The sequence below is a fragment of the Branchiostoma floridae genome, chromosome 4 (assembly GCF_000003815.2).
Source record: "Branchiostoma floridae strain S238N-H82 chromosome 4, Bfl_VNyyK, whole genome shotgun sequence".
NCBI classification, from domain to species: Eukaryota; Metazoa; Chordata; class Leptocardii; order Amphioxiformes; family Branchiostomatidae; genus Branchiostoma; species Branchiostoma floridae.
In genome coordinates this window covers 12,764,224-12,778,525 of record NC_049982.1, presented here as the reverse complement: position 1 = coordinate 12,778,525, position 14,302 = coordinate 12,764,224, and the positions used below count along the sequence as shown (strand labels likewise).

Sequence of the window (14,302 nt, the reverse complement as noted above, 5' to 3'; positions counted from 1 at the left end):
TTCATTTTTATGTCTGTATACTGTTTTGCAGACGGGAGTTGAGTTAGAATTGATGGAGTCTATGCCTCTGCTAGAGTGGTTCGCCAACAACTACAAGAAGTTTGGTAAGTAAATCCAGTTATTTCCAGTACATTGTCTGGTGTTTGTTTAGATTGCCTGCAACAATACCAAGATACAACATTCAGAGGCAGGGATATTAAGATTGCTCCCTTTGTCTCCCTTACTTGTACTTAATGAACTATGGATATATTCCCATCTGTTGACCAGTGCCATGTCCAACCACTGTAACTTACTGGTTCTGTGTCTGTAGGTGCCACGCTGGAAATCATTACGGACCGATCACAAGAGGGCTCACAGTTCTGCAAGGGGTTCGGTGGAATAGGGGGTGAGTAGAGACCCTTTGAATGCAACTGCTGTTCTAGAAGCCACAAACAAGAGTGCAACTGACATAATCTCTTATTTCTAACACTATTGGGCAAATTCTGGCCAACACTCCATAGGATTTGTAACTTTACAAATATATCCATTGCCATTTGTACATCATAATTTTATGACCTTCTTCTTTCAGGTATCCTGCGCTACCGTGTTGACTTCCAGGGGATGGAATACCAGGGCGATGACTTTGACTTTGATGACCTTGATGACTATTAGATGTCAAAGGTCAAAGTGCAGTCCCACCATGCATTGCTGTGCCTGACCTCTGATCCCAGGAATATGAAATATGCATAATTTGAGAGATTTAATTTTGTGCCTACATGTATCAATATTAACCCAGAGGGGACCTTGTAGGAACATGTTGGGATGTGGAAATGGAGGGAACTGTTGAATGTCGTTCAATTTTGTCTTGCAGGAACGCAGGCTGGGACATTTTTCAATTTCATGAAAAATATTTTTTGCAACTGTCGACCCTTACATGTGCCTACCCCCTCCCCTCAGGTTTTATTATGATAGGTACATCCTACATTGTTAGTTGTCAGTGGATCCCTCTCTGTCAGCTTATAGTGATGGCTTCTATGATTAGTTGCTACCTTGCCAGATTTTGCTGGCTTTCTGTTAGTAACAGTTACACTACAACCATATACATGTAGCCATTGCCCACAATGATCTCTTGGTAGCTAGAAAAAAACAGAGGCCTTTTTTTTCTCATGTAGAATCCCAGTTTACTGTGTTAAAAGGCTCTACATGGGATCACTTTTCTGTATATACACTGATGGTCATTCTTGTACTCTTTGGCCTTATTAGTATGCAATGTTGTCAGCAATAGGTTTTGTTATATATCACTTACACGAAGAGGGTATGAGAACTTGAAAGAAGTGTGTTTAAGTTGGTAAACTGTTCACTTATTCATGCATATCAAATGTGGACATAATTAATCCAACAGATATTCTCATCCATGTTTACAGCCATGGTGCAAGGCAGGTACGGATGTACATGTTTCCAACAGGCCATTGGATTTCCAATTTCTCTTTCTTAGTTGGTTGGCCATATTCACCAAATTCCAGATACAAAAAGAGGCCAATGTTTCCTGATGGCGGCCAATGTCAATGTCAGAATCAAAAGTGCGTCAACAGGGTGTTGTGGAATTTAAGATTCCTAATTCCACTTTGCAGCATACATGAGTAAGACTCAGTCAATATCTGCTTTATTGTCTGTTGTCAGACATGCTTGCATAAACGTCTTTATCTAGTAACTTATGTTAATGTTGTTTATTGTAATCTGTAGTATGTATATTGGCAGAACCAAAGGACATTTGACATTTTCTGGAGTATATCTTGAAATTACTTATTTTTTGTCATTGTTTGTGTAGCAATGGCACAGCAAGTCAAAATCAACCACCTTTTTTACTTCTCCAAAGATATGAGAAGGGTTACCAAAACCTCTGCTGTAGACTGGATGTAAGCTGTACATTGGAACTATTTCTTGAATCACGTTCTTCAGAAAAACTTAAAGGATTCTTCAAAGACTAATTGAGGTGAGGTACTTGAAGCACAAGCACACCCTCACAGTTTCACCATTCAAAGCTTTGCTTAGGCAAGTTTCATGACACCCCTGAACTTCTGCAAAAGAGGATTCAAGACTAGAACACGGAAGGCAAACTCCGGTTTACAAAAGTTGCTGTAGACATTCTGATGTTCACTTTGTTTGATTAAGATTGCAATGGTGAATATGAGAAGTGTGCAGTCTAGAGAATGTTTGAAAGTAGTAATTTGCCTTAGAAAGATGTCCCCTGATTGTAGATTGCTCTAAAGGTTATTTTCCAGGCACACTTGTATCAGGTGTGTTGTTTATTATTCAACATGATGTTGAGAAAGCTTGTACAGTGTACCAAGAACCATGCCAATCCCCTTTTGTTTGATGGGTCTCTGGAAAAAATGATGTAAATAGAAAACAGGAGCAAACATTGTGTAAGTCAGATTTTTTTAAGAGGATGATTAGCAGAGCAGTGTGGGATCATAGGCATTCAAAAGTCACTAAAGCAGGCTGTATAGACCTGCTTCTAAATACATATATCTGCATGGTGAAACATGCAGTGGGCACACTTCAAAAGAATTTTGATGTCATGCCATTATTCTAAACTTAACAAAGATGATTTTTAAGAACTGATTATTAAGAGAAAAACAAGTGAAAAGTATACAAAAAGTGCATCCCATCAAACAAGGGTTAAGGACATCAGTGCTTCTTGTCAGATAGTGTTTTAGTTACTTATGGAATGTACCAGGAAGGATAGAGAAGGGATACCGATGCCAATTGTCAGACCAACAACTTTTCCTTAAGTTTGTTGCTTTACATTTGCCAGGAAAACAAGGTTGTTTAGAGACTGAAACCATGTTGAGGAAGACTTGTAACTTCTTCACTTCAGTTGCCAAACCTCCCCCTTTCCCACATCTTGTCAGTTCTATTGTAAATTCATTTCAAGACTACTGTCACTTTGTGGTAGAATACTAGCTGCTGAGCCTTTTCAATTGGGCTAACATTAATAGGCATGTACTCAAGTATTATTTACGGCTGCAACCATGTCAGATGTTCTCAAATTTTGATATGAAACAATAGGGAACAACTCATTTTTCTTGTGGTGGGTACTTTATACATGTGTGAGTATCAGCTGAATCACTTTTTTTTTTTGGAAGTTTTATTATTAGAATTGTCACTGCTTATGTGTCTCTACTAAAGCAAGTCATTAAGTTGTTTAAAGTGCATATTTTGTGACCTTGACAATTCCTATGAATGTGAATCACCTAATTCAACTGTGCAAGTCAATTTTGTATGATGAAATAATGTATCTGCAATCATTGGATATCAACTTCAGGGAGTAGTTCCCATCGACAGGTTCTTTCTGCTGGCATGATGATATCATTTGTACTTTCTGTTGAGGGAAGGTACTTCATATGATGAGCTGTAAGTTGATTGGAAAATGGTGACTGGCACAATTTGGCAGTGACATCTTGACATGGGCAAGATCTTTCTTAATTGAAGGGAAATAAAAGAGTGTACACAAGTATGAAGGCTCCTCTGGTATTTTTTGACGTGGATGATTACTGATGCATGTAGTGTGTTACAGGCGACAGAGAGAGGACATGATTCAGTCGTTAAGGTCATGAAAGGACTCCCCCCACGCAGCTTCTTTTCCCCAGTAGTCAGTTACCAGAGGGCATAGCGTTAAGCTGCAAGTCCCCTTGGCTAAGACTAGAGTGAGAACTTACGCCTTCAGTATCTAAGCTGTATCGAACTGGAATGCTTTACCAGATACAGTTGTCACAGCTGACAGTGTCAATCAGTTTAAGGCAAGGTTAGACAGATACTAGGAGTGTCGAAAGTACGTCACATGAAGAGCGAAGATCAGGACACAACAGGCTGAAGCCTTCTCTCCTGGATGTGGTATAACTATAAAGTATAAAGGTATAAATATATTTAAGAGAGACCTCCAGCGGCTATAGTGATAAATGCAACACTACTTAGCACCTCCGTATAGCTAAGGTTTGATTGACCTGATATACGTCGGATGAATATTGATTAGCTAGCGCTTATGCAAAATATGTGTTTTTGTGTCGATCTTAGCCATCGGTCATCTATAGCCAATCAACGTCGATGAAGGTTAGACATCCAGGTAATAAGATTCGCCAGAAAGTAGTTACTCAAGCAACTGGATAACCAGTTGCTTGAGTAACTACTTTTTAGTGTACATGTGTTTTGTGTATAGCCAATCAAAATTTAGCTCTGCTGGACATGCGGGATATTTTTTACGTCAATTGACCAATCAGCATCCACTTTGAAAATCATTTATGAATAAGCTCACTAGGGGGCGCTTTTGAATTACCTATGTAAAACCCCATTGGCAAGTCTACCATGTTGCAGTACTGATTAAACTCGCTATAGACTGGTGGCGTCCTTATAATGTCGCCGGACAGGTGATGGATTTGAGTGAACGAACATGACGAAGGGGTTTAGAAAAACGTCTGAACTGGTAAATAGGCGTCGGTATTAAAGATCACATTGACCCTCATTTCATGAATTTTTCAAGGATCGGCTGGTTTTGCATTGACATGATCATGACAAAAGAAGTTTAATATTCTAGTTCTAACGTTATTTTGCTGGATCTCAATCTTACAAAATTAGTGCATTGTAACTTTAGAATAATGTTACTTGAAAGAAAGATTAGATTGAAAGTCATTTTGCAAACTTCCCAGTGATTAATAATTGAATACTCGAGCAAGTGATGAGGTATGACAAAATCGAGTTTCCAAATCAAGTTTCCAAACGTTAACGTTATTTGGTTTATACTGGCTGTTTCTTCAAGGTGAATAATATAAATATGACAACCTCAAAGGGAAAACGTTTGACATACAGTGCTGCTCAAGGTGAGTCAAGATTAACGGGGTGTCAATTTCATGGTTCCTAGTTTTGTGTCATTTACGAAAATTGATGGTAAAAACACTCACCAGCAAGTAGGTCATAATCATGCATCACAATGTTTCATTATTGACTTTCTGTTAGCATTAACTGCAAGCTGCCAAGTGTCCACAATGTATTGTTTGTTATAATCTGAATAAAGGCAAAGAAGGAGAACCAAATCGACCAAAGGAGAACCAAATCGACTTAATGTTCTTAAAAGTACATTTTTATTGCAGTATCATGGCCCACGTACATCTTTGATGCAATGCAGCATTAAAACATCTCTAAAATATAAAAAACAAAGTATAAAATACTTGAATAATATGCTTTGACGTAACGTTACCCGAAATTCAACATAGTACTGTGATTCATATATTCTGTATGAAAAACCAAACAACATCACCTATTATAAACGATACATCTAGATTACATTGTAGGAATTGTCATAGATAAATATTACACAAAGTGACTGCACTGCACTCAATTATAAGTTGATGGCCAGGGCCTTTGAGGTAAGGGCAATGTGATCCCTTACAATGTATCACACAGACCTGCGGGTTCCTACACATGTATATCATTCCAAAACCCACATTAGGGCTGTCCCCAGGTCCAGTCCCTCCAGCCCAGAATAGAAGTCTGCTTGTTGGGGCAAACAAATTGAATTTCCCCTAGACTGTCTGAAGTTTGAACTTCATGACATGAAATTTCCATAAGCATGACAGAAAAAAGCCCAAAGCTGGAGACAGCCCTGACCCATATGCAGATGTCTGACAGTAAAAGGAACTTGCGGAGCAAACTTACAAAAACTGATATCTTGTGCCTTGGAGAAATTGTTACAACACTGCAAATATGCTTATCTTTTGTCATTATATAATACAAGACTTTGGAATTTGATTGGCATGTATCTGCTATGGTCTTCTGCATAAGTACATAAGATTAAGACTGCTCATGAACTGCTATACCTGCATGGACTTCTGATTTTCTTTGTACAATCATTTCACACCAACAGAACATTCAAGAGAATAATGCAATCTTTTCTTCTTGTACCTTGCGTGGAAGTCTGACATAACTCTAATGGTATACTGTAGAAAGTTCCATATGTCCAGTACTTCATTGACATCTGTGATGAGCCGACTGTGTTCCAAGATTTATTGGTACATTAGTACACATTCGAATGCAACATTGTATAAAGATATATATTATATACATATTAAGCACTTACATAATTATGCGATTTGTGAGCTGTTACATGTCAACTACATAAAGCAACTGCACTTTTGTAGCATCAAATTAAAACAACATATGCACCAAACAACTACATGATTGGACTTTTGTATTACATGATTTGCATTTGTTGAGAAGCCTAATAAATATAGTATGCACAGCATATCTTCTATAGCCTGTATCATTGCTACACTGAAAGAGATGCTACATCCTCTGTTTTTGTTCCACAAGTCATAAACTGACCTGAAGCTGAGTTCTTCAAAGTCAAACTACACTGTGGGAAACAATCAGCATTGTGAGTTAGGAATAATAAACTACCAAGATGCTTCAAGGTTAGTTAGGGTAGATATAGAATTTATCATAAACATAACAATTCATGATGTACTTTTGTATATGGACATTTGATGTGAAAGACATACATAACTGACAGGAGTCAGTTCCAAAGCCCAGAACTTAAGTACTGACTGGATTAGCTTGGATTTGCCCAAGCCTGGGTGCCATCCAACTTACTACTGGCATGGGGCTCCTATACTTGCACTACCCCAATTGTTTATGGAAGGTAAGCATAGAAGCCCCAGTAGTACAAAGTCATGTAAATCAGCTGGCACCCAGGCTACATTTACCCATCCATGGCACCGATCATAAACAAATAAAGGGGCATCCCTGAAACCACATTACCGTGTGTTGTAAGATTAAAGATTGAAAGTATGAATGACAACATCACTGACTGATTCACAGGTGTAACAATCGTTTGAACACCCAGGTCCTCAATGTATACTCCTAAATCCAACTGAAATGTAGGGGCAAAAGGAACACAAAAATGATACTCAATAAAAGCTATCATACCTTATCAGTACATTTGTCCTGCTTCAAATATCTTTAAGAAAGATAAGCATATTGTACAACAGAGATTAGTATATTCAGCTAACATATTGTACTTTTAATTTGTTCAAAAAGGCTGTATGAAATGGCAGCTTTCTCAATATGGCTTGCACCAGTGACCTTTACATACAGCACAAGTTTCTGATTCAGAAATGCCCTCAAAACAGTCAAGTTCTCCATTGCACAATGAAACAATTATATAAAAAATAGCTGTGCTCATACTGCAGTCATGCTGTAGCCTTGCATACATGTATGTGTCATAGTTTTTAAACATGGCATACACACAATCATTAATTTTGTTACCATAGATAAATGCAACATCTTAAGCTTTGGTACCACAACACACATCAGATGTACTTCACAGATAACATTATATTTATTCTTACTGCATTGCTTTTTTGTTACTTATTCAAGAGTGCTACAGATAATGTTACTGCTTTGTAGTAGTTGTTATTGTATTGATTGTAACTATGTCATCATAACACCACACTAAAGCAGAGAACAATATAAAACATCATTTACATGCATGCACCTTCTTGATTTTAAACTGCTCATAGGACAAATTTTTAAACTTTCAAAAGTAGGTTTTTAAGTTGTGTGATAAAAATATAAAAAATCAGCACAAAATTCTAAATAAATACATGATGTAATATTACTTTACTAAGCTAAGAGCTATCACCTTTATTTCCTTGATCTTTAAGTGACAGTGATAACCTTCATCTACCCTAAACCTATGTATTATACACTACTTGTGTTTCTACTGGCACATTTTTCCATGGAAAGAAGTCAGTGTTTCTATGTAAGTCCATTCCTATCCAAGGTACAAAGTACACATATAATGTTCTCTTTTTGATTACCGGTAGTGACAATTTGGCATATAGTTGATTTGAAGGGTTGGTGTACCTTGGACATGCAAGGGCTGAAGAGTTGTATTTGATTTCATGTGGCTTCCGATGTAGAACTGACCCATCAATAAGTTTCCAATGAAGAGATCCTGACATTACTGTGGTAACACTTCCTTCAGTCTCGTTACTAAGATTTGGTTTTCTTTTGTTGGATATCATGTCCTTGGTTTGATTCGATTTGTCTACCCAGTCACAGCTTTGTGTAAACATACATTGTATACTGCACCATTACAAAGAGTGTACTAAGGTCCAGTAGTATTAAATTTGCAAGATATAGCAGAAATTGGTTTCTCCTCAGAGTTACATCAATCTGTTACCATTTACTGAACTGGAGCTGGCTTAGTATTTCTTTTTATTTGGCATATCTGCACTCTATCTTTGATTTCAATTAATCTAAATTGAAATCAGAATTAGATTCACTTAAAGCAATTTTTTGCAAAAATGCTCCTTGAAAAATAACCAGTGATATTTTTCCAAATATCAAGATTCTACGAAACCAACCGAGGGATGTATTACTTGTATATGATGTAGGACTGATATGAATAATACTAAAAGTCTACTAGGAAATTCCATATGAAAGACTTAGTGCATAAGTAAATCGCAGTTTACAAACTTCTTATCACTGTCATGGAGGTCCACAGGCTTTAAAGTCACAGTAGTGAATAAACTATACGTAGCTGCTCGGGTATGACATGGGTGTGAGGATGTTTTTTGTTCTTCAACCTCACACAGGCTATGGCTGAAAGTCCTCAACAATGAAAATAACTTAATAGCTACCAACCTAGCTACCAGCTACAGGTATTCACTGATCTATCAGTAACAGCTCTGAAGACTGAAAATCACCCAAACAAGTCAGTGTCTGATAATGCGATGGTACCAGTACTAGAGCACTTGTGCCTCAGACAGTTGAATGGAGTCTTCCTGGCTGACTTTCTTCAGCACGTTGTAGCAGATGTTACACACGACCACAGTTTCTCTGCTTGCTGCTGGGGCTAGGGAAGATCACAAGATTAAAGACAGTAAGTAATGAATGCCTGTACAATGTACATGTCTTGTATGGGTGTAATATTTGTACCCGGTAGCAAAGCTTTGGTTTTGAAGAAAAATGCTGTGATTTTTTATCCACATTGGCATTTTGGGAAAATACTAGCCCCACTAATCATTGACAGTTTGTTAAAGTACTAGCTCCACTATTTAACTTAATATATCTACATTACAGTGTTACATGTATGTTGAAATTTGACCCTGACCTGTCGCACCAAACACTGATCGGGGAACCTTTTCGTGGCAGCAGCGAGAGCAGAAGTGGTTGCCACAGTGACGACAGTATCTCTGCAGAACAACAATAAGGAAGGATGAAGTACAGTTTTCAATACACTTTACCTGCTAACAAAGGAAGTTTCACTACTATTGTCAGACTTTTATCTTAGTTTGTCTTTTTCACTAAAAAAACATAAGATAAAAAGCATGACTTCCCTTTCTGTTCTTGAATAAAACTTGACTACTCATGGAACGTACAAGGTAGACATTCACAACAGGTAATAAGAAAGTTACTGTAACACGCACCCTTCTCTTGAGGACTGAATGGAACACAGCATTACACAAGGTGCAGTTTGTTGGAAGGGCTGAGGAAGAAGGGATAGAGATATCAAAACATTTAAGTCAACACTTTCATACTTTTCATGGAAAACCATTACTATAAAGTGGTTTCAAACAGCTAGCTTCTGAGACTGATTTTTATTTTTTGCAATCAGCTACAAAATTGCAGAGTTAGTATTCCGTGAAAAATGTCATGATTCAAGTGAAGGCATTACCGGTATGAAACGACTATGAAGGACCTTTCATAACCCTTACTTTCAATGCATTCTATAAATGCTCCAGCTAAGTTATGTTCTTATTGGACTGAATAAACCTCATATAAATCATCTGAAATGTAGGGTAGGTCAACTGACCTTTGTTCCTATTCCTGAACTCTGCCAGTTTGGACACGACTCGAGTCTTCAGCTGCCCTGTTCTGGATATGCGCTCTTTTCTCTCCAGGTTTTCATCTGAGCCTGTGTCTTCCTCTGACTGAAGGGCACAAAGTCACAACATTCCTTTTATTTATGTCAATCTAACACATACTTATAGCATTATTATCACAAAGGTTGCCATACAGTATGAATATGTTCTTTGACTGATGAAAAGTTTGCTTTTTTTAAATTCTGAGTACCAACTTCTTTATGACTGTATTTTGTCATGTGACAAAGTCTATCAGCCATCACATGACGAGACAAGATTCGGATTGATAGACAGAGTACAGTACATTTCAAAAGTTTCCCAAGCTACAAACTGTAATTGTGTGTATGTTGTTCAAAATTTTGTCAAAATCTACTTCAACTTGTACATGTATATGGTATAGGATGTGCTTGGATATGAAATGAGAAGTTTGAAAACCAACCTCGGCATCATAGAAGACACACTTGTCCGGAGCCGGTAAATGTGCCCGATGGATGACATCTTGGAAATCTCCCCCCTCCAGGATCTCTGCCTCCTCACCATCACTGTCACTGCTCTCCGACAGGGAACTCTGAAAGACCACAAAGTCCCACATGGACTACACAACCAGAGTACACAGTTAGTGCCACTGGAACTCACATCGCACACTTACCTTACCTCTACATCTTGGAAGGTCTCATACACCAGCCACCACCAAAGCACAGACATCAGGAAAGTAGTACCACTGGAACTCACATCACATGCTTTTCCTTACCTCTACATGTTGGAAGGTCTCACACACCAGCCACCACCACCAGAAACCACCACAGACACCGGGAAAGGTGCAGAGTCTGAAAACCTTCAGAAGAACCCCAGCTACAAGATGACTGACTACAAGTAACACCACTCTAAAAGCAGCATAACTAAAATGAAGTTATTAATGTAAAACCTCTTTACTTCAGTCTATACAGAGACAAAAACATTTGATAGGGGGTCATTAGACAGAACACCTGTAACAGAATTCTCTCCCTCTATTGGAGTAATTTACATCACAAAATGATCATAGTACAATGTAACTTGATGTTGTAATTTTCCATTCTCTCTTAAGAACATTGTAAGATTGTTTTTTTCTTTACATACCTCTGCATCTGGCTGGGATCTTTCAGCAGTGACATGATGGTTCAGGTATCCATCCTCCACTTTGGGGGCTGACTCTTTTCTAACAAGCTCCTCTGTAACTGGTTCCTTACTGCTACTCTTAAGTACTTCTATATATTGCACAGCAACTAGGAAAGGGAAAAGAGCAGATTCGAAATCAGTAATTACACAAAATATAACACAAGTACATGAAATAGTCATCCACACAACTGCAAAATTCATGGTCAGGACATGTAGACCTACATTCAAGTCTACTAATCAAAGGGGATCCAAACTGACAACTACAAAACATACTCAACACAATTGTGTTACCTTTGTAAAATTCTTCATTTCCTATAAACACACAGCTTACACCTGAAAAGCACAGTAAAAGGGATGATGTCTAAACTGTCAGAAAGATTCTAATTGCGATGATTTGGACAGTCATATAAGTTGAAATTCGTATCTTCATTAACACCATAATGATTGTAAGCCACATGATGTGACTATTCAAAGCTAATGGCGAGAGGAGACACACCACGCTGCTTGATGTTTTGGAATTAAAACTAAAGCATTATTATTAGACATTTCTCTTAGCATGGACCTTTATGAAAATTCTCAATGCCATGAACCCCCCTTATTCCATTGGAGAGTGGTTCTCTCAGACAATATAGGGCAAAAATTTTACTTTCAACTCACCAATGAACATGTTAAATATCTGAGTATACGATCCAAGATCTAATCCAACACATCTTAATTTATGAATTTCACTGCTGGAAAAATTTCTTAAACGGATTACAGAACCTACCTGCTATCACACACCATCTGACTGGTAATAAAAAGACTCCTAGAACAGTTCCTAAAGATATGCAGAATATTCTGGAAAGAAAACAAGTCATATTAATAGAACCAAACAAGGCAAAACTTTAGCATACTATCTTACTTCACAGATAACACATCACAGTTCTTTTCTTACTGCAAATCACTCCTTGTTTCTACTATTGGGGACAGGCATTTGTAAATGTGACATTATACACTTTTTTGTTAAAACAAAAAAGTGTATAGTGTCACATTTACAACACTTGGTACATATGTTAAACTGAAACGAAGAAAAGTGTAATATCATAGAATTTACAAAGGTCCTCCTACTTGATAGATGTCCCAGCATCCTCCCACACCAGGATGGCCTGCAGGTTGTCCAGGTAACATCTCACCTGTGTGGTCCAATGCTGCAGGTGGGAGATACTGTAGGAGACACAACAAGGGCTATCATCTGTCCATCTCTGAGTAACATAGGTAACCAAACTATTTACAAATGTTCCGTCAAGAGTACATGTTATTAAGTATCTTGGTGGCATAATAAAATTACCATTTACTTCTACTTGGTCTCTATAGTACTATAGTACTATAGTAATCAGCTATGACTATAACAGCAGTCATTACATGTTGAATGTATATACTATAAATAATTCTGCATTGTGTGCTGCTACTAATAACTTACATGTGCATGTCCATCCATTAGACTGATCTACAAGTATAAAATGTCTCAAAAAGAGAAACTACCATCATCAACATATCACTATTTATAACAGTGCTCTGTTTCATGACATTTTTGTCATATAACAAACCACATGCATGTAATGCCACAGTGACTGCAGACTACCATTATGTCTCCAGCCTAGACTTTCCCTAAAAGGAACTTAATGTCCCTGGCTTAGCACAAAGCTGCAAACACCATTCTCTGTTGTCACATGCAGGGCCCTGGTGTGTTACAGCGCAGATTAGCAAAAATGGAGGTCCCAGGGATGGTGTTAATATAATATGCCAGTAATGTACACAAAATCCTTCGCTAAGCTGCTAGCTTTAGTATTATAGTAAATCACAAAGCCTACATCAGGAGAAAAATACATATTTCTCTATGCAAGGACATTATACGAATATTCCTAGATGCCTGATAATCAACCACCTCTAGATCTGTGCACCTCTGATTTAAATCTTCTGAAGTTCAGAACTGAATACTGGTATTCATGACCCTCAACATTATCTCTGTCTCTGACTCACAACCTTGACTCTCATAGCAATTACACATCTAGCTGCTGGATAAGTTGAGATGATGAGATAATGCCATGCACAGTGTGTACAGTATGGAGAGATTGGGCGGTGCTACTAGTATTAAATGCACAGCAGCCCAAAACTGTTGCATGTTTACAGTAATGAGACGCTATCCGGAGATCAACAGCAACACATTTTAACTACACCTGACAGTGTAACATAATCACATCTCATAGCCACTGTAAGTCTACTCATAATATTTAACTACAAAATGTACACTAGTGGAAATAGTTTTACTTAACTACTGTATAATGCCAATTAGTCACCTTACATTAAACATTCAAACAGCCACAACAGATGATCTCAAGGTAACAAATTGACATATGCTATTGGTGTCTGGTACCATTTATAATGTTACAATAGAGTAAAGGCAATATTAAAATGGTCATTAATCTTTTTGCTATATGATGCTTTCTGATAATATAAAATGACCACCAATGCATTAGAATAGATTGCAAATTGTTGGATTTGAGGGTCAAAGGTTTTCCATACATATTCAAAAACATTCACTTAAGGTAGATCTCAGAAATATATTTTCTTGCATAAGACCACCAAAATCCTTCGACTTTGAATTCCACTTGTCTAAAACAAAAAAACACTCTTCATTTTTTTTATCCTCTGACATTTGGAATGTGTTTTTCCTTTTAATACCCTGTACTTCCATGTAACCATTACTTATAGAGTGCCAAGATTGGTACAGCTTAAGGAGGTACATCCTTCCATGTGGACGGACATTTTCCACATCATCTAATCCCACCAGCCATGCTCTACTGGGCCTACTACATTGATCCCATCTAAATGGGTTTTTGGTATCATCGCCCTTCCCCTAAAGGTCAAGCGATGTTGGTAGGCAGCCATGTTCCGCCAGACAGCCAAATGCTTTTAGAGGCATGGAATGAGACTTCGATTCATTATCAGTATCAAAGGGATCTCTCCCAGAACAATCAGTCCAGCTCTGACCACATCATGATGTAATACCGTTCTTCCATCCTCAATTACACGCAGTACAGGTAACAGCAACATTCTCTCACTTGCAGGAATCTTCTGATCTACCTTCAAACAATGCTGAAAGACATACCTTTCTCATAAGTAAACTGTGTGGCAAAAATTCAAAATTGATAACTATCAGGTGAGATTTTTTAGTATGTACTATCAGGGTCCAATAAAATGTCTAC

At 37.7% G+C, this 14,302-nt stretch overlaps 2 protein-coding genes across 2 annotated transcripts in view; one reads left to right on the top strand and one right to left on the bottom strand.

Moving 5' to 3' along the window:
- LOC118414992 (eukaryotic peptide chain release factor subunit 1) overlaps positions 1–3,499 on the top strand; it is a gene marked incomplete at its 5' end in the record, with an annotated part of 10,335 nt that extends 6,836 nt beyond the window's left edge. Inside the window, 3 exon segments of the mRNA XM_035819360.1 lie at positions 32–104; positions 311–385; positions 569–3,499. Coding sequence (XP_035675253.1) covers positions 32–104; positions 311–385; positions 569–651 — 231 coding nt within the window.
- Positions 3,500–5,094: 1,595 nt separating this feature from the next.
- LOC118414991 (protrudin-like) overlaps positions 5,095–14,302 on the bottom strand; it is a gene marked incomplete in the record, with an annotated part of 14,617 nt that continues 5,409 nt past the window's right edge. Inside the window, 10 exon segments of the mRNA XM_035819359.1 lie at positions 5,095–8,893; positions 9,152–9,233; positions 9,468–9,526; positions 9,854–9,971; positions 10,342–10,497; positions 10,654–10,737; positions 11,019–11,164; positions 11,349–11,390; positions 11,824–11,894; positions 12,165–12,260. Of these exon segments, the coding sequence (XP_035675252.1) occupies positions 8,784–8,893; positions 9,152–9,233; positions 9,468–9,526; positions 9,854–9,971; positions 10,342–10,497; positions 10,654–10,737; positions 11,019–11,164; positions 11,349–11,390; positions 11,824–11,894; positions 12,165–12,260 (964 nt within the window).